This window comes from Neoarius graeffei, chromosome 10, assembly GCF_027579695.1.
Source record: "Neoarius graeffei isolate fNeoGra1 chromosome 10, fNeoGra1.pri, whole genome shotgun sequence".
Classification (NCBI taxonomy): Eukaryota; Metazoa; Chordata; class Actinopteri; order Siluriformes; family Ariidae; genus Neoarius; species Neoarius graeffei.
This window is the reverse complement of record NC_083578.1, coordinates 58,893,600-58,920,500: the sequence shown is the minus strand read 5'-3', so window position 1 is coordinate 58,920,500 and position 26,901 is coordinate 58,893,600. Positions and strand designations below refer to the sequence as shown.

Below are 26,901 nucleotides of genomic sequence, written 5' to 3'. Positions count from 1 at the left end.
TTTGCACATGCACTGAAGAGTTTAATGTATGTACATAAATATGCATAAACAATGATGTATATAATTGCATAGCCAGATACATACCTACTTTTTCATGTGTGTATTTTTGTATGCTCTTGTGTGCGTTTTCTTGCGCTCCACCTTACCCTACACCCATCATATAGTATAGTCTATTTATTGTTTTGCTATGCATTGTCTTCAGAGCTGCTGCATCTCATTTCACTGCACCTTTGTATCTGTTATGAATGTGCTTGTGACAAATAAACCTTTGAATCTTGAATCGTGGTGAAAAATGAGGACTGCAATAGAAAGAAAATAGCTGATACCTGTAATAAAATGGTCGTGTTTGATGTATGATTGATACTTTGGGGTTATTTTGTGGCTGCTGGTCCCAGGGCTCTTGAAAATGAAAATACCAAATAAAAATTTTTGGACACAAATCATGGCACAGAAATCGTTGTTTTCATAACCACATATACAGACTTTTTTGGAGGACTTTTCTTTATGATGTCAATTTAGGTATCCATAAGTACATAAACAGGACATATTTGTTTATAAAATGAAAATGCTGTATTTAGATGCATGTCATAGGAGTCTGATCTACTCCGTCCACCGGCTTTGCTTCACCAAATATAATAAATACGGCTACACCAACAAAATTCACCAAAATGAGGTAGCTGAATACAGTTAGCCAGGACCCAGTGACCTCAATCAGGTATCCTGAGATGTAAACCATTAGTACACCTAGGGAGTCCATGGGGGGGGGGGGGGGATTAGATGAAAATAACATATCAATCATACTTAAGGAAAGCATACAAAACTTTCTTTAACTCTAAGTTACTTCTGTTAGTCAGAAGGCACTCTCATTCACTGGGATATATTTACCAGAAGCAGTACAACACATCTGTGGCTTTTATAGCTCAGAATTAAACACTCATGTTGAATTTGACCTTGAAGTCGGAAAAGCTGATTTGATGTGGTTAAGTATTCATTGGACACACTCATTTTTAATTGATCTGTTTAGTTCAGATATTACAAGACCTTGTAAATACTGTATAAGGCTCGGTTTGTGATTAAATTATTGATGCACAAAGTCTTAATCGTCAATAAGGTCAAAGCAGATACAACTTTTCAACAATATTGTTAATTTTAAGCAATATTTCATTGTAAAACTTATTTTTAATGGCACATAACATGACATGAAATCATATTTGGCAAATAGAAATTTGTAATTCAAATTAGTTAAATGACAGTTAACAATAAAATATATAAATCTTCCAGTTCAGAGTATGCTAGACTATTAACTCATGTTTATAATAGGGACTTTTGGTTTGTCTAATCTTTCTTGACTTACTTGTAAATGCAGCACATGTGTTCATAATACCTGTAAAAAAAGAAAGACAAGCAAATGTGCTTTTCGAGCGTAAACAAAAATTTTAAGTGAAAACAGATGCAAAAACTGGAAGAAATGAGTGTCAAATAGAGAGTTATAAAATGTAGTGAATTACTATAACTAATAAACACAATTACTGTACAGACATATTAGTAACTTAGTAAATGGCAGACTGACCAAAGAGAGCTCCAGCACATGATGGAGCTAAATCATGCAAATTCACAGCTGCACCACTAGATGGACACAGACATGTAGTGTTTAAAGAACCGTAAGCTTCACGATTGTATCAGCTTATCCTTTCAGAGGATATACAATACTATCCATTTTTACTTTTATATTTTAATTTTTGGATATTGTTATTATGGGAATAACTTACATTTTCAGCCAATATCTATTTCTAACAATATAAGCATATAACATATAATAAAGTATAGTAAATGGTTGTGGAACCCAGTTCTGACCTGCTATTGAAGGTGGACAGGCCAAAGGCTACTGAGACAAAGACCACAGCATGGAGAAATGTGGTAGCCTTACACAACAAATAAATGAAGACGCTCCCAATTCCCATTGAGCAGAACTAAACAAACAAACAAACAAACAAACAAACAAACAAACAAACAAACAAACAAACAAACACACACACACACACCTGTAAAACTTCCAACACTTTTTACAATATTGGTGTTTGATCTTAAAACATAAGTCAATAATTTACAAAATAGACGTCAATAACGGGCGGCATGGTGGTGTAATGGTTAGCGCTGTCGCCTCACAACAAGAAGGTCCGGGTTCGAGCCCCGTGGCCGGCGAGGGCCTTTCTGTGTGGAGTTTGCATGTTCTCCCCGTGTCCGCGTGGGTTTCCTCTGGGTGCTCCGGTTTCCCCCACAGTCCAAAGACATGCAGGTTAGGTTAACTGGTGGCTCTAAATTGACCGTAGGTGTGAATGTGAGTGTGAATGGTTATCTGTGTCTATGTGTCAGCCCTGTGATGACCTGGCGACTTGTCCAGGGTGTATCTCGCCTCTCGCCCATAGTCAGCTGGGATAGGCTCCAGCTTGCCTGCGACCCTGTAGAACAGGATAAAGCGGCTAGAGATAATGAAATGAGATGAGATGTCAATAACAAATCTTACATCGCACACATTCACTATATCATGGTGTTCAAATACACAGATACACTCTCAGATTTCTGGATAAACTCTTTGCATGTTAATCAGTTATTTATCTTAAGTATTCATTACTATGAATTCTGAATTAGTCAGTAACTACAGTGATGATCAAAGGAAAGATATTAAGTTTTAAGGAATATTATATCATATAAGGGGCAGCACGGTGGTGTAGTGGTTAGCACTGTCAACTCACAGTAAGAAGGTCCTGGGTTCGAGCCCAGCGGCCGGCAAGGGCTTTTCTGTGTGGAGTTTGCATGCTCTCCCCGTGTCTGCGTGGGTTTCCTCTGGGTGCTCCAGTTTCCCCCACAGTCCAAAGACATGCAGCTTAGGTTAACTGGTGGCTCTAAATTGACCATAGATGTGAGTGTGAATGGTTGTTTGTCTCTGTGTCAGCCCTGCAATAACCTGGCCACTTGTCCAGGGTGTACCCCGCCTCTCGCCCATAGTCAGCTGGGATAGGCTTCAGCTGGGATAGGCTCCAACTTGCCTGCAACCCTGTAGAACAGGATAAGCAGCTACAGATAATGGATGGATATATCATATAAGAGCTGTTAATAAACACAATATGGTTGTCACAACCATGTGCTCAAAAAGCTGATTGCCTAAAAACAATGCAGCTCTGCAGTTTAATATATTACCCAACAACTTGCACAGAGGTAATTACTGTTAAAATCATAAATAAGCCTTGACATAAATAAGGTGTAGCAATCTTATTCAACAGCTAAAACCTGTAGCTCCAACAGTCTTCGTTAGAGATGATTGTCTATGCCTGGTTCACAGTGGAGCTCTTTGTGGTTTAAATGGTAATTGTCTACGTGTCTGTGCACAAGTTACGGTATATCTTGTCAAAATACATTTGGCTACTTGCCGTAGGCTTTCAACTGTTGAGTGACATCTGTGACTTCTTTTGTGACAGCTGTTTAATAACATTTAAGCAGTAATGTTAACGTGCTGATCAAGCCAAATGCTGAATTGTAAACTTTAAAATGTTACTAAGTACAGGCAAAGCAGTTTGTATCTTGTTCCACGTACAAAGTTGAGCTGTCATTATTGCAATAATTTTCTGGTCAATGGCCTGTGCAACTCTAAGCCTTTGATAATTTAGACTTCAGCTTTACATGCCCTTACTAGGAAAAGAATTTTAGAGCATTTTTTTCCACTTACAATGACTACCTATTCTACAAGTTGTACACTGACTACAAGCACAAATTACATTTAAAGCCCTACAAGACTCAGTTGTAGCATAGCTTGTTGATATCTCAGAGCAATTTAACCCATTTTAAGAACTTCACTCAGCTAAAGCAGATCTACTGTTCGAAACTCGCATTGAACTAAACTTGGCGGCACGGTGGTGTAGTGGTTAGCACTGTTGCTTCACAGCAAGAAGGTTCTGGGTTTGAGCCCAGCGGCCAACGGGGGCCTTTCTGTGTGGAGTTCTCATGTTCTCCCCGTGTCTGCATGGGTTTCCTTCAGGTGCTCCGGTTTCCCCCACAGTTCAGAGACGTGCGGTTAGGTTAACATGGGCCAGCCTTAGGCTGAGGTGCCCTGGAGCGAGGCATCTAACCCCCAACTGCTCCCTGGGCACTGTTAGCATGGCTGCCCACTGCTTTGGGTATGTGTGTGCTCATTGCTCATGTGTGTGCATACTGCTTCAGATGGGTTAAATGCAGAGAGGAATTTCACAAGTGTACGTGTGATGAATAAAGCTGTTCTTCTTCTTAAGTAGACAACATTATAAACACAAAGTTAAGGTGAAATTTCTTCCACAGAAATAAATCTAGAATAAAATATGCTTGTTTAACTGGTCTTTTTGCAGTTATTGAGTGTACCATTTTATTTAATTTTCCATGATTTACACAGATGTACTCTATATACCATATAGTATGTGTTTTATCATACAACCCCGATTCCAAAAAAGTTGGGACAAAGTACAAATTGTAAATAAAAACGGAATGCAATGATGTGGAAGTTTCAAAATTCCATATTTTATTCAGAATAGAACATAGATGACATATCAAATGTTTAAACTAAGAAAATTGATAATTTAAAGAGAAAACTTAGGTGATTTTAAATTTCATGACAACAACACATCTCAAAAAAGTTGGGACAAGGCCATGTTTACCACTGTGAGACATCCCCTTTTCTCTTTACAACAGTCTGTAAATGTCTGGGGACTGAGGAGACAAGTTGCTCAAGTTTAGGGATAGGAATGTTAACCCATTCTTGTCTAATGTAGGATTCTAGTTGCTCAACTGTCTTAGGTCTTTTTTGTCGTATCTTCCATTTTATGATGCACCAAATGTTTTCTATGGGTGAAAGATCTGGACTGCAGGCTGGCCAGTTCAGTACCCGGACCCTTCTTCTACGCAGCCATGATGCTGTAATTGATGCAGTATGTGGTTTGGCATTGTCATGTTGGAAAATGCAAGGTCTTCCCTGAAAGAGACGTCGTCTGGATGGGAGCATATGTTGCTCTTGAACCTGGATATACCTTTCAGCACTGATGGTGTCTTTCCAGATGTGTAAGCTGCCCATGCCACACGCACTAATGCAACCCCATACCATCAGAGATGCAGGCTTCTGAACTGAGCGCTGATAACAACTTGGGTCGTCCTTCTCCTCTTTAGTCCGAATGACACGGCGTCCCTGATTTCCATAAAGAACCTCACATTTTGATTCGTCTGACCACAGAACAGTTTTCCACTTTGCCACAGTCCATTTTAAATGAGCCTTGGCCCAGAGAAGACGTTTGCGCTTCTGGATCATGTTTAGATACGGCTTCTTTGAACTATAGAGTTTTAGCTGGCAACGGCAGATGGCACGGTGAATTGTGTTCACAGATAATGTTCTCTGGAAATATTCCTGAGTCCATTTTGTGATTTCCAATACAGAAGCATGCCTGTATGTGATGCAGTGCAGTCTAAGGGCCCGAAGATCACAGGCGCCCAGTATGGTTTTCCGGCCTTGACCCTTACGCACAGAGATTCTTCCAGATTCTCTGAATCTTTTGATGATATTATGCACTGTAGATGATGATATGTTCAAACTCTTTGCAATTTTACACTGTCGAACTCCTTTCTGATATTGCTCCACTATTTGTCGGCGCAGAATTAGGGGGATTGGTGATCCTCTTCCAATCTTTACTTCTGAGAGACGCTGCCACTCCAAGATGCTCTTTTTATACCCAGTCATGTTAATGACCTATTGCCAATTGACCTAATGAGTTGCAATTTGGTCCTCCAGCTGTTCCTTTTTTGTACCTTTAACTTTTCCAGCCTCTTATTGCCCCTGTCCCAACTTTGAGATGTGTTGCTGTCATGAAATTTCAAATGAGCCAATATTTGGCATGAAATTTCAAAATGTCTCACTTTTGACATTTGATATGTTGTCTATGTTCTATTGTGAATACAATATCAGTTTTTGAGATTTGTAAATTATTGCATTCCGTTTTTATTTATAATTTGTACTTTGTCCCAACATTTTTGGAATTGGGGTTGTAGATACCTTTATATGTTTATCTTTTTTCTATAACAGTCTGAGATTCTGGACTCAAAATGAACAAGTGTTATGCAAATTATTATTATTATTATTATTATTATTAGTAGTAGTAGTAGTAGTAGTAAATAATCCATCCATCCATTAGCTATACCACTTACCCATCAGGGCCACAGGGGAAGCAGGAGCCAATCCCAGCTGACTTTGGGTGAGAAGTGGGGTACACCCTAGGCAGGTCGCCAATCTATCCCAAGGCTAATACCGAGACACACAACCATTCATACTTATGGGCAATTTAGTGTGGCAGTTGACCTAATCCACATGTTTTTGGACTGTGGGAGGAACCAGAATCTGGAGCACCCAAAGGAAACCCACACAGGCACGGGGAGAACATGCAAACTCCACACAGAAAGGCCCCAGTCGCCCATGAGGTTTGAACCCAGAACCTTCTTGCTGTGAGGTGACAGTGCTAACCACTGCACCACCATGCCACCCTTAGTAAATAATAAAATTATTAAATAATTATGTGGATGTGTATAAATGTATGTGTAAAATAAGGTAGTAATGCTTGCTTTTGCCTACCTGCATTAATTTTCTGATAGTAGCTGTACCAAAACCTATGCAAACACAAATGCATCATCAATTTCACAGCTACAGTGGTGCTTGAAAGTTTGTGAACCCTTTAGAATTTTCTATATTTCTGCATTAATATGATGACTATTGATTAATTAATGGCATGTTTTCATATCAAACCTGACTTGATCCAAAACTGTTAGAAGGTGATGCTCATTTTTAAGGAACGATGCAATTTTTTTTTTAAAACTGGAAACAACATTCAAATTTGTGTAAGTTTGCTGGTCATATGCATGGCTAACACTAAATAGTTTCATGAATTAATCAAAATCAAATATCCTGCAACAAAACCAATATTTACCCTTAGCTAGAATTTTATTTGTATACCTAATCAAACTGTTGGCTACTAACGCTAGTATAGCCTAGCAAAGAAAACAGGCTAACTTGTTTGATATGGCCAAAAGTCTGTGGACACCTGACCAACACACCCATGTTCTTCCCTGAACTGTTGCCACAAAGTTGCAGTGGTGCTTGAAAGTTTGTGAACCCTTTAAAATTTTCTATATTTCTGCATAAATATGACCTAAAACAACCTCAGATTTTCACACAAGTCCTAAAAGTAGATAAAGAGAACCCAGTTAAACAAATGAGACAAAAATATTATACTTGGTCATTTATTTATTGAGGAATATGATCCAATATTACATAGCTGTGAGTGGCAAAAGTATGTGAACCTTTGCTTTCAGTATCTGGTGTGACCCCCTTGTGCAGCAATAACTGCAACTAAACGTTTCCGGTAACTGTTGATCAGTCCTGCACACCGGCTTGGAGGAATTTGAGCCCATTCCTCCATACAGAACAGCTTCAACTCTGGGATTTTGGTGGGTTTCCTCACATGAACTGCTCGCTTCAGGTCCTTCCACAACATTTCGATTGGATTAAGGTCAGGATTTTGACTTGGGCATTCCAAAACATTAACTTTATTGTTCTTTAACCATTCTTTGGTAGAACGACTTGTGTACTTAGGGTCATTGTCTTGCTGTATGACCCACTTTCGCTTGAGATTCAGTTCATGGACAGATGTCCTGACATTTTCCTTTAGAATTTGCTGGTATAATTCAGAATTCATTGTTCCATCTGGAATACTGCTGGAATGCAGTGTTTTCCTTTCTCCAAACATAACGCTTCTCATTTAAACCAAAAAGTTCTATTTTGGTCTCATCCATCCACAAAACATTTTTCCAATAGCCTTCTGGCTTGTCCACATGATCGTTAGCAAACTGCAGACGAGCAGCAATGTTCTTTTTGGAGAGCAGTGGCTTTCTCCTTGCAACCCTGCCATGCACACCATTGTTGTTCAGTGTTCTCCTGATGGTGGACTCATGAACATGAACATTATCCAATGTGAGAGAGGCCTTCAGTTGCTTAGAAGTTACCCTGGGGTCCTTTGTGACCTCGCCGACTATTACACGCCTTGCTCTTGGAGTGATCTTTGTTGGTCGACCACTCCTGGGGAGGGTAACAATGGTCTTGAATTTCCTCCATTTGTACACAATCTGTCTGACTGTGGATTGGTGGAGTCCAAACTCTTTAGAGATGGTTTTGTAACCTTTTCCAGCCTGATGAGCATCAACAACACTTTTTCTGAGGTCCTCAGAAATCCCCTTTGTTCGTGCCATGATACACTTCCACAAACGTGTTGTGAAGATCAGACTTTGATAGATCCCTGTTCTTTAAATAAAACAGGGTGCCCACTCACACCTGATTGTCAACCCACTGATTGAAAACACCTGACTCTAATTTCACCTTCAAATGAACTGCTAATCCTAGAGGTTCACATACTTTTGCCACTCACAGATATGTAATACTGGATCATTTTCCTCAATAAATAAATGACCAAGTATAATATTTTTGTCTCATTTGTTTAACTGGGTTCTCTTTATTTATCTACTTTTAGGACTTGTGTGAAAATCTGATGTTTTAGGTCATATTTATGCAGAAATATAGAAAATTCTAAAGGGTTCACAAACTTTCAAGCACCACTGTATATGACTTGATAGCAATATATCTTAGTAATATACATTTCTAAATGCATTTAAGAAAATTAAACAAGGCTCTTGATTGACACAAGTGTTCATCTTATCAAGAGATTGCAAGTTCAAATCCTGACAATGCCAGAGCCACCCATGACTTGGAGACAAGAGAGGAAAATTGGCCATACACTCTGGATGCTCTCTCCTGTCAGTTACAGTGACAGTAGCCAATTCTTGGCATCTATAAGTTCTTGTATGCAGAACAGTGCAGAGAGTGCTTTGCTCTGAGTGTCTTGTGCTGCCCTGTGATGCAGCGTGAACAGCAGTTCAGAAAGAAGCATTTGTTTTGTTCACGTGTCTTTGAGGAAGCACATTTTAGCTTTCACTGTACGGTACACACTTGGTAGCTGTGGGAGCTGTGTAAATGTGTAAGCTCAAATTGGGTATAAAAAGGTATGTGTGGGGGTGGGGGGGTTTAAAAAAATAAATGCTTTATAAAACATATGCTCAAGGTAGTGGTTCTAGTACTATATAGCTTACTTAAAAAAAAACAAAACTTTGCAACAATTAAAGAAAGAAAAGAGATTGAGATATTGCACCTTTTCTGATGAGATGATCCGACATACAGCCTCCAAACAAGGAAGAAGGCAGAGCCACAAGTGAGGGGATCACATTAAACACCCAGTTCTGTATTATATTCGATGAACATCAAATAGTGAAGCCAATAGGCAAATAAATAAAGAAAACAGAAATTTAAGGTCATTTAGGATAAAACACAATGCCCCATAAAGAAATGTCCCAAAGACTTAATTACCTCTGCATGAGGATATGTCTCATTGAAGAATGTTGGTAGCCATGACAGAAGTGTGAAATGTACACTGTTGTGGCAGACAAGTGCAATAATCATAGCCCTGAGACAAAAAGAGACAGAAAGCATTGTCTCCTCCTTAAGCATGAAAAAACACACACACAAAAAAAGTCTTTTGTGACTTTAGCTCACCACACACAGGGCTGCTTTAAAAGATGACACCAAAAGGTCCGTGAAATTGTTGCTTGAGATGCAGACCCAGAGTTACTCCATGAAGAATCCGATGTGATTATTGGTCCTGTATGGTTTCAGTGAACACACACAAACATAAATACCTGTAAGACTCCAATCCACTTATACTACCGTGTTGTTGGCTATTGATGAATGATCAAATCATTATAAATCAATCATACAATAGCAACACTATAAAAGCTCAATCATATCAAAATAAGAATGCTTTAATATAAACAGAACTAGGCCATGAGTTAGGTGAATTACAACTGGGGCAATAAAGTTGGAGTTGCTCAAAGGACCCTCAAATCCTTCAAATGCTGACCAAAAATGAGAGAAACATTGCCACAAATATTGATACTCTACTGTACCTCTGGGTAGCCATCTCCATACACAGCAGGCCCATAGCATGGACAGGACACCAGGAACATAGAATACACTTTCCCAGCTGTACCACTCCAGCATGACAGACCCCAGTCCCCCGACCATGAGCACACTGTTACAGCAAGAAAAAACAGCATGAATAAACAGCTTGGTGGCCAAGCTAAATTCGCCCAAGCGTAAAATTGCTTCAGTGCTTAGGAGAACCTTTCCAATTACACTTCTATATCATTTGACAGATGTAAGTAATGAAATTCAAATAAATATTTGTAATTTCTTATTTATTTTTTCCTACGAGTGTGTCTAATTGTGTTTCATGAGCACTCACCCCAGGTAGCTGCCACAGCCTAATGTACTAATCAAAAAGCCCCTCTCACCCTCAGCCACACGCTGTGCATAAATGCTGTTTAGAGATGGGTAGTGAACACCTACAACACATGAGAGGATAATACAAGGTGTTTCAAAAAATTTGATATCATTTCACACTCTAATAACTTTGCCAATTCTCGTTCAACTGACCTCAAATTTTAACAGCATGCATGGAAACAGATAAAATTTCTATGCTTAATGTTTTTGTTTTTAACTTTTTAAGCATAGAAATGCAATTCACTGGAAAAGAAAAGGCATTTTGTGTGTTGGAGTACGCTTGAACACAGCCGAACAAACTGTACAGCATGCGTTTATGAGAGAATTCTCTAAAAATGCACCCACTGCAATGCAGATTTGGACATGGTACAAAAAGTTCAAAGAGGAAGGCTGCCTGTATGTCTGTGTCTCAGGCGGTGCGCATATTGAAAATTTGTGAAATCGTTCATGGAATCCACATGCCTTTGGATTTCTCAATCAAATTTTGAGGAATAAATCTTATATTGCTCAACATTAAGTCTGTTCAGTTTTATTTGCCTATACTGCAGTTTCTGGGATATTTACATCTCAAATATCATTAATTTTTTTTTGAAACACCCTGTATATAACCTCAGTTACAACATCATACCTTAAAACATTATTCCAATAATAACCTGACAGCACTAATTGGACTAACTAAACACACACTGTATGCTTGTGATCAATCCTTATCACACTACCCCAGCATTGATTATTTTCCTGTGACAGCATGGCCATCATGTTTTATTCCTTGCATAATGTATGTACTTTATTTTTCTTCTAAAATTGCAGATATGAAGTCAAGCCCCCGGTATTTATTCATCTTCAAGCATATTATTCAGTAACTACTATTAAAGGTAGACTGCCTTTCAGATTTTTCAAGTGCAGGTCATAAAAAGAATTTTCCCTGGCACCCAATTATTTTTGTTTAGTGGACCAAAAGCTACTGAATTCGAATCACAGACTTCCAATTGTATTAGTTTTTTTTTTTAATAGAACAATTAATGAATTTCGGGCCATGTGGCCCTAAATCCTCCATTATTTTTTCTTGCTTCACCATGACCCAATTCAAGATATTATGTCATACATCACGTGGTGGGCTTTTCTCGTTTGTGCAAGGCGTTATGGGATACAATTTTTTTTTTTTTTAAAGATGGATTTTTTCTTTTTTTTTTAAAGATTTTTTTGGGCTTTTTTCACCCCCATTGGATAGGACAGTGCAGAGACAGGAAACAAGTGGGAGAGAGAGAGAGAGATGGGGAGGGACCGGGAAATGACCCCGGGCTGGAACCGAACCCGGGTCCCCGGATCCACGGCACGGCGCCCCATCCACCCAAGCCACGACGCCCCCATGGGATACAAATTTGAAACAGGAGAGAACAACAGAGGGCGTGAGTGTGCGAATGACATGTGAAAGACTGACTACAGTAACGGAAAGCAAGAAGAAAAGACATTATGTTGTGAAGGAAAAGAAATGCAGGACCAAACTAACAAATATCGGCAGTCAGCGAGCACCTCAGTGTGATCAGCTGCTCGTTTAGTGACAGAATGACAACAGTGCATGGTCAAGGTAAACCTGTAGATGGCAGTAATGCAACATTGTGGATGCCAGCTGCCATAAAACCCAAAAGAAGATGATGATAAACCTGCGCATGCGCACACGGACTTCCTCTGTCTGCTTGACTTTGCGAAGCGAGCGATTTCATGCACATTATTTGCTTGGGAATCCCCTCAAATTAAATAACTTCCCAGCCATAGAATGGCCTGTGGGGGGTTGTTTTTTTTTTTGGAGATATTGCGGAAATAAACATATCACAATGACCAAATTTCAGAGTGAACTAAATTTCACCGATTTTATGAAATTGAAAGACCATATAGCTTTAAGAGAGCAGGGAATGTAAACCTGGACCTGCTGACAGGTAAATTTATTTTTAATAATGTGATATTTCCTGGGCATTGTGCATTCTGACCTCAGGAATCAGTCGGTGGAACTGCATGTAGAGGGTTTATCATACAAAGCATGGACTAAATAATTCTTTTTCCACCAATTTCCATTAGGCTAAAAGAAACCCCTGCCCCAAAATGTAGCAGATCAGTATTCAGTTTTCCACATTAACAACACTTTCAATCTCTCTCTCTCTCACACACACACACACACACACACACACACACACACACACACACACACACACACACACACACAGTCTCCTTCTTCATTTGACTGTCATCTATGTCTCTATCTGCTCACCTTGCAGCACCCCCATGGAGAACCTGGATAGCGTGAGGGTGATGAGTGGTGGGAACCCCATTTTGACCAGAAGAGGAGTTAGGACTGTCATAGTTGCCCAGGAAGATGTGGATATTATCAGGACTCTCTCACCACCAATTCTGTCAAAGTATTTGCGTCATTTGTGTTAACTTTTGTCTGGAAACAATTACAAAGTTCTTTTTGATAAAGGACAGAAACAAAATTCCACCGAGCCATTAAGAGATGATCATATTTAAGATTTAACCTTTCCAACCTGCTTAATAATATACCGTATCATTGCCTGGTGTAAAAAAGTCTACCTTTTTGTAAGGCTACAAAACTTTGCAGGAGGGTTTAGTTTGCATATACACTGATCAGCCACAACATTAAAACCACTGACAGGTGAAGTGAATTACATTGATCATGTTGTTACAACGGCACCTGTCAGGGGTTGGGATATATGAGGCAGCAAGAGAACAGTCAGTTCTTGAAGTTGATGTGTTAGAAGCAGAAAAAGTGGGCAAGTGTAAAGATCTGAGCAACTCTGACAAGGGCCAAATTGCAATGGCTAGTTGACTGGGTCTGAGCATCTCCAAAATGGCAAATCTTGTGGGGAGCTACTGTCGCACAAACTGCTGAAAAAGTGAATGCTGACACCTTTCTGTTTTAGCCAGCATTACCTTTTTTCAGCAGTTTGTGCTACAGTAGCTCTTCTGTGGGACTGGACTATATTGGCTAGCAGGGGCGATTTCTCAGAGACAACAAGGGAAGCTGAGCTTCCCCTAAAATTCTCTCCCCAAACTGTGGCATCTACGACGTTGAATTCTCATTAAAACAATAACTTGCATAACATAATATATGCCCAAGATTGTATTTACATTCATAACTATCCTGTAACTTATTTGAGCGATGTCTGACGAACTTGCAGTTCGCTATGAGAATCACCTTTGCTGCCAGGCTGTAACCAGCGTTGCCAGATACTGCTGACGTTTTCCAGCCAAAATATGTTCAAAACCCGCCAAAATGCACTTAAAACCGCCCAATCTGGCAACACTGGCTGTAACCTTTCTTATTTCAATGGGCTCTATGGCTGGCAGCCGGGTATCCGTTGCAGTCTATGAGAGGGCTCTGAACAGCCAATTTCGGCTAGTTGTTATTGGTTAAAATCGACAAAATCGTCACTTCCAGGGAAGCCGGGCTTCTCTGGGACTAAACGAGACAGTGGGAGGGACAAGAAGCCAGGCTGATGAAGGATTATTGGAGGTAGTGTTTGAAAGACATGAGGAGGGCGGGCTCTGTACTTCGGCGTCGGCGAGGAACACGGAAGTATGATCAGTCAGTCCCCAGCGGATGTCGAGAAAGTGTAGTCGTGTGCCAAAGTGCTGTCCGACTTTCTTTTCATATAAACGTTTCTTCTCATTGATGTCTCTGTACATTACTTTGTAAATAAATGTAAATATTACTCGTTGTGCTCCGTTAACTTTCATCCATTCTATCAGTTTGATCATTCGCGAATTCACTCGTTTATTTCATTTGTAGTTCAATCTGGTTGTAGGCTAGCTTGAGCCTTATTGGGATCTGCAGTGCTAGCTGCTAACAGAAATTGGTGAAGTCTCTGGAAAGCGCAACCAGCTAGTATGACAGGGTCACAGACCATTTTCTGGAAAAGGAGCGGAGGGGAGAATTTGTGTATAAATAGTGTGCATCATATAATGTTCATGAATCTGAAGTGTGTATATTGTTCAGTAATGTTAAGAGAATGGTGGGCTCTGTGTTATAGGTTATACCTGGGTATAATATTCAAGGTTCTGTGTGTTGCATAGCCTACCTGGTTATGAATTTCCAGACTGTGTTGCAGAAGATGTTCAAGGATGTGTTGCACAGCTGGGTGTTGTGTTAAAGACTCTGTGTTGCATATCAGGGTATGATGTTCAAGGCTCTTCGTTGAATAGCCAGTGATTTTTGGATGTTTGATATTTTTGATTAAGGATATGAGGCACTAGCCTGGCAAGCCAGACTATAACATGAAATGTACAAGCAAAAATACTTTCTGCCACTAGGTAGGGTTGTCTAGTTCACTATGCTAATGGGGCACACCTTTCTATGCTTTGATATCCGGCCTACAGGTTTTACGATGAATGCGTAAAACGGGCTTCCCCTGTTTTAAAAACCAGCAGCCGCCACTGTTGGCTAGCCTTTGTGCCCCATGCGAATCAATGTCGCCGGTAGGTCCTTGGACCACCTTTGGTAGATACTAACCACTGGATACCGGGAACACTCCGCAAGATGTGGCATTTTGGAGATGCTCGGACCCAGTCATCTAGCCATCGCAATTTGGCCTTTGTCAAAGTCACTCAGATCCTTACGCTTGCCCATTTTTCCTGCTTCCAACACATCAACTTCAAGAACTGACTGTTCTCTCGCTGCCTAATAGCTCCCACCCCTTGACAAGTGCCATTGTAATGAGATTATCAATATTATTGACTTCACTTGTTCATGGTTTTATTATGGCGGCTGATCAGTGTATATGTACTGTATGTACTGTACTATCTGCAGTTACTGAATTTGGCCCAAATGGACATTCACGTTAAAATCAACACACAAAATACAATGTATTTATATACACAGAGAGAGAGAGAGAGAGAGAGAGAGAGAGAGAGAGAGAGAGAGAGAGAGAGAAAACAGTTAGTTGATATGTTCATCTGTGATGGCTAGATGACTGAGTCAGAGCATCTCCAAAATGTCATGTTTTGTGGGTTATTGTATTCTTGGTATATAGTGGTTTGTATATACCAAAAGTGGTCCAAGGAAGGATAACCAGTGAACTGGCAACAGGGTCATGAGTGCTCAAGGCTCATTGATATGCATGAAAAGCAATGTCTTTTCTAAATTTAAGCCCAATTTAGCCAAGAAGATTCTTTTATAAATAATAAAGAGCAGCATCCATTTTTCTTATTTCTCATCTCAATGTTACCTACTTATCACTGACATGGCCTCCGAACACCTGTGTGAAGCAGTAGCCCCAAAAGAAGACACCCAGCACCAATCCAGACTCCATCTTGTCCCAACCAAACTGCTTTGCCATAGTAACTGCACAAACTGGCATGGCCATTCGTGCCCAGTACAGCAGGCAGGTGACCAACAGCAGCATCAGAGTCCATGTCTGCACAAGTGACCTATAGCATCAGTGGAAAACAAATGGATTGATTTTAAGGAACTATAATGCTACAAAGGGATGCCATTATGCCTCCTCCTCATCATACTCCTACTTTTACTACTAACTAACTAACTAACTCGCATCGGACTCATCAGTCATCAGTGCCATCGTCACTGAAGGATCTGAGGAGGATATTCGTCGCAAGGAGGAGGGCATTCGTCGCATGCGACGAGTCAGACCATCATCATCAACTAACAATTTTTAGTAGCATTGATAGCTTAGCTGTTTTTTGTCTTTTGCACCTCTCCGTTGTTGAAACAGTAATCATCTATTCTGACATGTCTGAAGTTCTGTAATTTTCTGTTCAGATAAGGAGAAGGATTTATACATAGCAATTCATTTTATTTCTAATACTCCTTTAAACAATTGTATTGTATGATATCGTGCATGAATCTAAACCCTTCCTTGATTTTAAAAACTCACAGTGCACTTACATGGATTAAGTACAGTGGTGCTTGAAAGTTTGTGAATCCTTTAGAATTTTCTATATTTCTGCATAAATATAACCTAAAACATCATCAGATTTTCACACAAACCCTAAAAGTAGATAAAGAGAACCCAGGTAAACAAATGAGACAAAAATATTATACTTGGTAATTTATTTATTGAGGAAAATGATCCAATATTACATATCTGTGAGTGGCAAAAGTATGTGAACCTCTAGGATTAGCAGTTCATTTGAAGGTGAAATTAGAGTCAGGTGTTTTCAATCAATGGGATGACAATCAGGTGTGAGTGGGCACCCTGTTATATTTAAAGAACAGGGCTCTATCAAAGTCTGATCTTCACAACACATGTTTGTGGAAGTGTATCATGGCACGAACAAAGGAGATTTCTGAGGACCTCAGAAAAAGCGTTGTTGATGCTCATCAGGCTGGAAAAGGTTACAAAACCATCTCTAAAGAGTTTGGACTCTACCAATCCACAGTCAGACAGCTTGTGTACAAATGGAGGAAATTCAAGACCATTGTTACCCTCCCCAGGAGTGGTCGACCAACAAAGATCACTCCAAGAGCAAGGTGTGTAATAGTCGGCGAGGTCACAAAGGACCCCAGGGTAACTTCTAAGCAACTGAAGGCCTCTCTCACATTGGATAATGTTAATGTTCATGACTCCACTATCAGGAGAACACTGAACAACAATGGTGTGCATGGCAGGATTGCAAGGAGAAAGCCACTGCTCTCCAAAAAGAACATTGCTGCTCATCTGCAGTTTGTTAAGGATCATGTGGACAAGCCAGAAGGCTATTGGAAAAATGTTTTGTGGATGGATGAGACCAAAATAGAACTTTTTGGTTTAAATGAGCAGCGTTATGTTTGGAGAAAGGAAAACACTGCATTCCAGCATAAGAACCTTATCTCATTTGTGAAACATAGTGGTGGTATCATGGTTTGGGCCTGTTTTGCTGCATCTGGACTAGGACGGCTTGCCATCATTGATAGAACAATGAATTTTGAATTATACCAGCGAATTCTAAAGGAAAATGTCAGGACATCTGTCCATGAATTGAATCTCAAGAGAAGGTGGTTCATGCAGCAAGACAACGACCCTAAGCACACAATTCATTCTACCAAAGAATGGTTAAAGAACAATAAACTTAATGTTTTGGAATGGCCAAGTCAAAGTCCTGACCTTAATCCAATCGAAATGTTGTGGAAGGACCTGAAGCGAGCAGTTCATGTGAGGAAACCCACCAACATCCCAGAGTTGAAGCTGTTCTGTATGGAGGAATGGGCTAAAATTCCTCCAAGCCGGTGTGCATGAATGATCAACAGTTATCGGAAACGTTTAGTTGCAGTTATTGCTGCACAAGGGGGTCACAGCAGATACTGAAAGCAAAGGTTCACATACTTTTGCCACTCACAGATATGTAGTATTGGATCATTTTCCTCAATAAATAAATGACCAAGTATAATATTTTGTCTCATTTGTTTAACTGGGTTCTCTTTATCTACCTTTAGGACTTGTGTGAAAATCTGATGATGTTTTAGGTCATATTTATGCAGAAATATAGAAAATTCTAAAGGGTTCACAAACTTTCAAGCACCACTGTATATTCTGTTACTGAATTACAGTCGGCTATTCCTCTCAGTGAACCCTCTCAATAATAATAAGATATAGATAAAGCAAAGATGTAGGGAACTATACAGAGTGTGCTGATAACATATGTAATAAACTGAGTTTAGTACATATACTTAAGATGTCTGTCAACTTATCGCCAGTTTTATCAGGGACAATGATCATGTACAGTGCACTCCAGACTTCCTGGTACCCTTCATAAAAATGAGTAAAAATTATACAATAAAATAAGCATTACAAACAATAATTAAAATATTCCAATAGCAGAAACAATCTTTGCTCTAACAAAACTATTTTAGAACTATTTATTTATTTGCTTATTTGTGTCACATCCATTGCCCTTTCTCCGTCACCTGCACATTCATTTACTGCACAAGATGCCTTGCACGACAACTCTCATGATGCTTCACAGCGCTCTCCATCACCTGAGTACTAATTATGGACACCTGTTCTGAATCTCATCTGAGATGGAATGATACAGAATGTAAAAGTGTGCTGTGGTCTGACGAGCCCACATTTTGAACTGTTTTTTTTTTAAATCATGGCCATTGTAGCCTACAGGCTAAAGCGGAAAAGGATCATCCAGATTGTTACCAGCACAAAGTTTAAAAGTCAACATCTGTGATAGCATCGGTAACTTGCACATCAGTACCATTAATGCTGAAAGGTACATACAGGTTTTGGGGCAACATATGCTGCCATCCAGATGACATTTTTTTCAGGGACATCCCTGCTTCTTCTAGAAAGACAATGCCAAGCCACATTCTGCATGTGTTACAACAGTGTTGTTTTGTAGTGAAAGAGTGTGGGTGCTAAACTGGTCTGCCTGCCTCCCACTGATAGTGTGTTGTGCACTATGAAGCACAAAATACGACAACAGAGACCCCGGACTGTTAAGCAACTGAAGTCATATATTAAGCAAGAATGGGAAAGAATTTCATGTTGAAAACTTCAACAATTAGTGTCCTCAGTTCCCAAACACTTACTGAGTGTTGGTAAAAGAAAAGGTGATGTAACACAATGTCTTTGTATTGTCTACAATTGAATATGAAAAGGATTTGCAAATCATTGCATTCTGTTTTTATTTACGTTTTCCATAGCATCCAAACATTTTTGGAGTTGGGGTTGGAGAACTGAAGCCTTTATATCTCACGTATACACTGCAGTACAGTAGCAGTTAGGGTTAAAGGCCTTGCTCAAGGGCCCAAGATTGGCAACTTTGCAGTGCTGGGGATTGAGCTCCCAACAATCAAATCAGTATCCCAGAGACTTTAACCACTAAGCCATGATGTTAATACCAACTTCAGCAGCATCCAGAAACAAATCTGGCTTGACCTCTACTGGTTGGTATGCACCCCTGACAGACTCTAAACAGGCCATGACAGCCATCCTGAAGATGATGGTGGCCTGAACTGCACTGAATTCTGACATACATGCCATAGCATTGAATGTGTTCTTCCACATAACTCTGGTCACAAAGAATTACATTTTGAAAGGTTTTGGACCTACTATACTGCTCTTGGCTTCTGTGATGCACACCTGATCTAACATGACTGGTTACAAGCAGATTGACCTAGGACACATACCTACCTACTGACATTTGCATTGCATCCTTATGTCATGACATACAGTGCTCAGCATAAATGAGTACACCCCCTTTGAAAAGTAACATTTTAAACAATATCTCAATGAACACAATTTCCAAAATGTTGAAAAGACGACATTTCATATAACATCTGTTTAACTTATAACGGGAAAGTCTCATCTCATCTCATTATCTCTAGCCGCTTTATCCTGTTCTACAGGGTCGCAGCCAAGCCGGAGCCTATCCCAGCTGACTACGGGCGAAAGGCGGGGTACACCCTGGACAAGTTGCCAGGTCATCACAGGGCTGACACATAGACACAGACAACCATTCACACTCACATTCACACCTACGGTCAATTTAGAGTCACCAGTTAACCTAACCTGCATGTCTTTGGACTGTGGGGGAAACCGGAGCACCTGGAGGAAACCCACGCGGACACGGGGAGAACATGCAAACTCCACACAGAAAGGCCCTCGCCGGTCACGGGGCTCGAACCCGGACCTTCTTGCTGTGAGGCGACAGGGCTAACCACTACACCACCGTGCTGCCCCATAACGGGAAAGTAAGGGTAATAATATAAACTTAGATTACACATTTTTCAGTTTTACTCAAATTAGGGTGGTGCAAAAATGAATACACCCCACAACAAAAACTACTACATCTAGTACTTTGTATGGCCTCCATGATTTTTAATGACAGCACCAAGTCTTCTAGGCATGGAATGAACAAGTTGGCAACATTTTGCAACATCAATCTTTTTCCATTCTTCAACAATGACCTCTTTTAGTAACTGGATGCTGGATGGAGAGTGATGCTCAACTTGTCTCTTCAGAATTCCCCAAAGAAAATAATTTCTTTACACCACAAAGGTGAAGGCTACAAGAAGATCAGCAAAGCTTTACTTATCAGTCAGAATACTGTAGCAAAAGTGGTACAAAAATTTAAGAAAGATGGAACAAGGTTGCGTTCTCAGTCCATTTCTGTACACACTTTACACAAATGACTGCCAAAGCTCAATACCCAACACCACTTACTATAAATATGCAGATGACACAGCCATTGTCAGATTATTGTCAGAAAATAACTCCATCACAGCTTACCACCAGTCCATCACAGACTTTGCACAGTGGTGCTCTGACAACTACCTCCAACTCAACGTCGACAAAACAAAAGAACTGGTCATCTATGCATCAGCACCACCCTCTGGATTTACTCATATTTCCATTCACGGTCAACTAGTCGAACAGGTCAGTACTTTCAAATACCTTGGTCTCACAATTGACAATAAATTAAACTTCAATGAACATGTTACCATCACACAGAAACGTGCACACCAGAGACTGTATATCATACGCAAACTAAAATCACTGTCTGTTGCCCCCCATCTTCTTCTGCTACTATACAAGAGCATCATCCAACCCCTTCTACTCTATTGCTCCCCCTGTTTCTTTAATATATTAACTGTCACCAGCAAGAACAAGCTTATTAAAATCTCTAATTTAGCATCCAAGATAATACATCTCCCCACCCCCAGCCTCACTGAAGCAAATGACACAGCCATCACACGTCTAGCCCGCACAATAGCAAGCAGCCCTGACCACCCTCTGAACCGGTTCTTCATCCTTCTTCCATCTGGCCGCAGATATAGAGCCCTGGACTGGAAAAAAGCACATTTCAAGAAAAGTTTTGTTTCCTCAGCGATCACTGCATTAAACAAAAGTTTTATGACAAATATACACCCCTCATGCGGAAAAGGAAGGGAGTTGAACTGTGGAGGGAGGGTGGGGGTGCTGAGTGTGGGGCTATATGCTCAGGGGGCTGGAAGGGAAAATACTTGTTATAAAAATGCTTGAATATGGTGACATTAGGGAATGTGGAGGTGGAGTATGAGTGAAGATATATGTTGTACGTGGGGCAATGAATGTATGTATGGTGGCATAGCTGGGTAAATGAGAAGGGTTGGTGAAAGTATGGGGGTGTATATGTAGGAGCTAGGAGTATATGTGTATATGTATGTGGAAGTATGTGGAGGTGTATATGTAAATGGTGTTTATGTATGTATGTACTTGTTTATGAGATGTGAGTCACAAAGATCTGATTAATGCTGAACCTGATAACATTGACTTGTCTGATGTGAAAACAAATATCCCTTTGGGACAATAAAGACTATTCTAAAGACTATTCTAAAGAACTGTAACCATCTCACAGTCGTCCACGGAAGTTAACACCTCGACAGGAGCGTCTTCTGATGAGAAGGGTTGAAGAAAATCAGCATGCAAGTTCACTGCAGTTATCTAAAGAAATAGAAAGCCAAACTGGGGTGACTATTTCCCATGACACAATATGGCGTACACTGCAGAGGAATGGCATGCATGGATGCAGTCCACGAAAGAAGCCTCTCCTAAAGCCCAGGCACAAAAAAGCCTGCCTAGAGTTTGCCAGGGCCCATGCTGACAAAGATGAAGACTACTGGGACTCTATACTCTGGAGCGATGAGACCAAGATACATGTTTTTGGAACTGATGGCTTCCAAACTGTATGGCGTCGCAAAGGTGAGGAATACAAAGAAAAATGCATGGTGCCTACAGTGAAACATGGTGGTGGCAGTGTCCTTATGTGGGGCTGCATGAATGCTGCTGGTGTCGGGGAGCTGCATTTCATTGATGGCATCATGAATTCACAGATGTATTGCTCTATACTGAAAGAGAAGATGCTACTCCATGCCCTTGGTCGTCGTGCGCTTTTCCAACATGACAATAATCCTAAACACACATCTAAGGCTACTGTTGGATTTCTGAAGAAGAACAGGGTGAAAGTGATTCAGTGGCCAAGTATGTCTCCTGATCTGAACCCAATCGAACACCTATGGGGAATTCTGAAGAGACAAGTTGAGTATCACTCTCCATCCAGCATCCAGTCACTAAAAGAGGTCATTGTTGAAGAACGGAAAAAGATTGATGTTGCAAAATGTCACCAACTTGTTCATTCCATGTCTAGAAGACTTGGTGCCGTCATTAAAAATCATGGAGGCCATACAAAGTACTAGATGTAGTAGTTTTTGTTGTGGGGTGTACTCATTTTTGCACCACCCTAATTTGAGTAAAACTGAAAAATGTGTAATCTAAGTTTATATTATTACCCTTACTTTCCCGTTATAAGTTAAACAGATGTTATATTAAACTTCGTCTTTTCAACATTTTGGAAATTGTTTGTGTTCATTGAGATATTGTTTAAAATGTTACTTTTCAAAGGGGGTGTACTCATTTACGCTGAGCACTGTATGCTGTATTAAATGCAGAGACATTTTGTTGAGATCTTTCAACATTGCCTCAAGTATGATACATAAAGGCAATTAATTCTGTTATGGCCAGCAAGCCTTTTACCACTGCTACTCTCACTAGTGGTCTGAACACCTTGGCAAATTTCTCTCCGAGTAGATCCCTTGTCTCAAATGGCCAGGGGGATTTGGCACCCTCTGCCAAGTTACCTGTGCCTGTAGGTTTTGTCCTTAGTAGTGCATCATCATCATCATCATCATCGAGTTCCCCTCTTGGAGCTCTGTACTCCTTAGGGTGCTTCTGTCAGTACATTGTCCATCAGTTGTTTGAAGTATGCTTTTGACATCATTGTCCATATTATCTGCTGGGCGTCTAACCCCAACAGGTTCTCAAACTTAGTTCACTTAGTAAACTTAGTAACTAATCGTAACCAGACTCTCTATTACCTTTTAAAGATCGCTCCTATTCAGAATGAAAATGAAAGACTACTTCATAACCTGATAACAGTGTTCTGTTTGCTCAACCAGTTGCAAGACCAGCATTCCCAGGATGCACCTATTACTAAGTGATGCAGGTGGAGCTGTCTTGAGTGTGAGAGGGGATTTGACTTACTGGGACTTATAAATACCTTGTAAGCCTATCATAAAGCAAGTTGCGAGTTGTGCATCACACAATTTGCACCCCAAATGGCTCACTTTGCAATTTAAATTGCTCAACTTACCCCAATTTAAATAATATTCATTATTCTATCCACATTCACTGGATATGAACAATCGCATGTTCTGATTGGCTACTCTGCTAGAAGAAGAAGCCTTTATTTGTCACATGCACACTCAAGCTTAAATAATAAGATTAAAACCTTTAAGCATACTGTGGTACAATGTAATATATTCCACATTGCAGTTAGCACAGCTCTGACACTGCTTTCATGTAAACAATAGGTTTATATTTATACATATGCTCTAATATACTTTCTTAATACTTATATTTCTTATACTAACAGCTCATACATATGATGGTGAAAAAAACACATTGTTTAACAAAGAAAAGCTGAAATGAATTTAAACATAGACAATCTTAGCTCTTTCAAATCTACCATGCTGAATTACCATATTTTCTGCTTTAAATAATTATGATTGTAACAACCCTCATACTTTTAAATCCATATGTTTGAAATGTAACTTAGTCTGTAGCCTTGCACGTCCTGTCTTATGGTGATGGTAGATTACTTTCCTTTGTAATGTTTAGCTTACTTTTTTCTTTTTCTTTTTTTTTTCATTTAAATAATACTGTGGGCCCATAGTAATTGGAAAATCCTGTTGTGGTCACCCTGCCATAATTTTTTTTTTTTAGTTAATTTATTTGTACAGATTTACATTATTTTGTTAATTTAAGTAGTGATGGCAAAGCTAATAAAATAAAAATAAAGCATTTAATCATTGTTATTGTGAAGTTTTCTGTTTGGAAACGTTTATTTAACATTTATGTAATGGGTATTGAATGTCAGTACTTTGTAACAAGCTTCCTAACATGGTTCTTTTTACTGATGACATTCTAGTAGCTTCTGTACAGTATATCCAGCCATTCCCTTTACCTTCTCTCTTTTTCTCTCTCTTCAGGTAAACAAGACAAAAAACACAAATTGTTGTGTTCCAGTGAAAACCAAAAGCAAACTTCTCTCTCCAAAGACTTGAGTATTGTGGGTGTTCCGTAACATTAAACAATACATGTAACAATAAACAGTTAAAAAGCATGAAGTACTGTACATCAGTTGTAATCATTGGCAAATTGGTGTATTATAAGAAGAATACTGAAATACAAATGCAAAAACTACTCAAAATACTCAAATTTACAGATTGTGTATTGTTATTATTATCATTATTATTGAGTAGATGGCTGGTTCAAACCCCAGCACACACACACACACACACACACACACACACACACACACACACACACACACACCAAAACAATGTTACAAGTTTAAAAAATGGACAACTTCTAAAGATTGAAATCAATTGTACAGTTTACAATGTTATAAAGTATTGGGGTTTTTTATTCCTTATTTAGGTGTGACACATTTTATCCTCACATGGATCAATTTAACTCCGACAGGTCATACTTCTAAACTATATTAGTTAAAGATAATGTTTTGATTTCTATGGATGCACAACAGCCTTACGTGTACATATCAACTGTTGTTTGAAATAAACATTTGTTTTTCTGTATAACGCTAAGTGGTGCATTATACCCCGTTCTCCCCTGTCTAACCATCTGGCAACCTGTAAATACATTCCAGAGAAATGAACATGAGCCCACATGTTCTTAACTAAACCTTGTTCTGTCAAGTTCTGCTTGCACATTTCCCAAAGAAATGCACAATAACAATTCATGATGGGGGAAAAATTAATCACGCAGGATAAAATCTAGGCTGATGCAGTGACAGCTTACATTATATTAGGCTATTACATTGCTAGTCTTTCTAAAATGTAAATATTAACTTTTATAAGCGTAAATTGGGCAGCAGATTAAATGTTGTTAACCCAACTCACCTGGGCCATAGTCCAGAAGTTTCATTCACTCCTGTTCTCTTGGGCTTGCAGACATGCCTTTTTTCACAGATGTTTTTATCCAGATGTGAAGTGAAGTTGTGTAATTTCTGTTCCATTCAATTCTATGAACTTCCCTTCAGTAGCCTCACTGTGTTGTGTCGAATAAAGCAGCTACACAACTGACTCTGGATGGAGAAAAAAACCATCACATCACAACGAACTCTGTACAGGAACAACCTGTTGGGTAGGCAACGCCTTAAATGTGCATATTTAAATACTGCGGCATGGGGCAACAAAGTGGCAGGACAAACACATTTCTGTTTCAAAGAAACTTTACTGTACCTCAAAATTTGAATTTAAAAACAGGAAAGGTGAAAGAATAACCTGGTAAATACAATGGTAAACATAACCATGAATAAACTATAAACTACCGTAGATCACTATGATATAGTAAATGTATTGAGCTATACATTGCACAGTGTTACAAAGTGTAGTTAAAATTGTCTTTAATTTTTATTGATACACAACCCTTCATACACAAAGCATAACTGCTTTTAAATACACTTTTTTCCCCTGTAGAATCATGAAGAGTAAAAATACAGGGGTGGAAAAAAGTACTACCAAATAATACCTACAGTGGGGCAAAAAAGTATTTAGTCAGTCACCAGTTGTGCAAGTTCTCCCACTTAAAAAGATGAGAGAGGCCTGTAATTTTCATCATAGGTATACCTCAACTATGAGAGACAAAATGAGAAAAAAAAATCCAGAAAATCACATTGTCTGATTTTTAAAGAATTTATTTGCAAATTATGGTGGAAAATAAGTATTTGGTCAATAACAAAAGTTCATCTCAATACTTTGTTATATACCCTTTGTTGGCAATGACAGAGGTCAAACGTTTTCTGTAAGTCTTTACAAGGTTTTCACACACTGTTGCTGGTATTTTGGCCCATTCCTCCATGCAGATCTCCTCTAGAGCAGTGATGTTTTGGGGCTGTCGCTGGGTAACACGGACTTTCAACTCCCTCCAAAGATTTTCTATGGGGTTGAGATCTGGAGACTGGCTAGGCCACTCCAGGACCTTGAAATGCTTCTTACGAAGCCACTCCTTCGTTGCCCGGGCGGTGTGTTTGGGATCATTGTCATGCTGAAAGACCCAGCCACGTTTCATCTTCAATGCCCTTGCTGATGGAAGGAGGTTTTCACTCAAAAGCTCACGATACATGGCCCCATTCATTCTTTCCTTTACACGGATCAGTCGTCCTGGTCCCTTTGCAGAAAAACAGCCCCAAAGCATGATGTTTCCACCCCCATGCTTCACAGTAGGTATGGTGTTCTTTGGATGCAACTCGGCATTCTTTCTCCTCCAAACACGACAAGTTGATTTTTTTACCAAAAAGTTCTATTTCGGTTTCATCTAACCATATGACTTTCTCCCAGTCCTCTTCTGGATCATCCAAATGCTCTCTAGCAA

General features: G+C 39.6%; 1 protein-coding gene across 1 annotated transcript; it reads right to left on the bottom strand.

The window, feature by feature from the left end:
* On the bottom strand, window positions 1–25,646 carry slc17a9a (solute carrier family 17 member 9a). Its single transcript, XM_060931952.1, has 13 exons — window positions 25,428–25,646; window positions 15,692–15,889; window positions 12,714–12,853; window positions 10,410–10,509; window positions 10,072–10,196; window positions 9,662–9,767; window positions 9,476–9,572; window positions 9,261–9,348; window positions 6,638–6,672; window positions 1,855–1,970; window positions 1,571–1,626; window positions 1,355–1,384; window positions 1–744 (listed from the first exon to the last, which is right to left on the bottom strand). The coding sequence occupies exons 1-13, from the start codon at window positions 25,541–25,543 to the stop codon at window positions 575–577; spliced, it is 1,377 nt and encodes a 458-aa protein (XP_060787935.1). The 5' UTR covers window positions 25,544–25,646; the 3' UTR covers window positions 1–574.
* Between the last annotated feature and the right edge of the window lie 1,255 nt (window positions 25,647–26,901).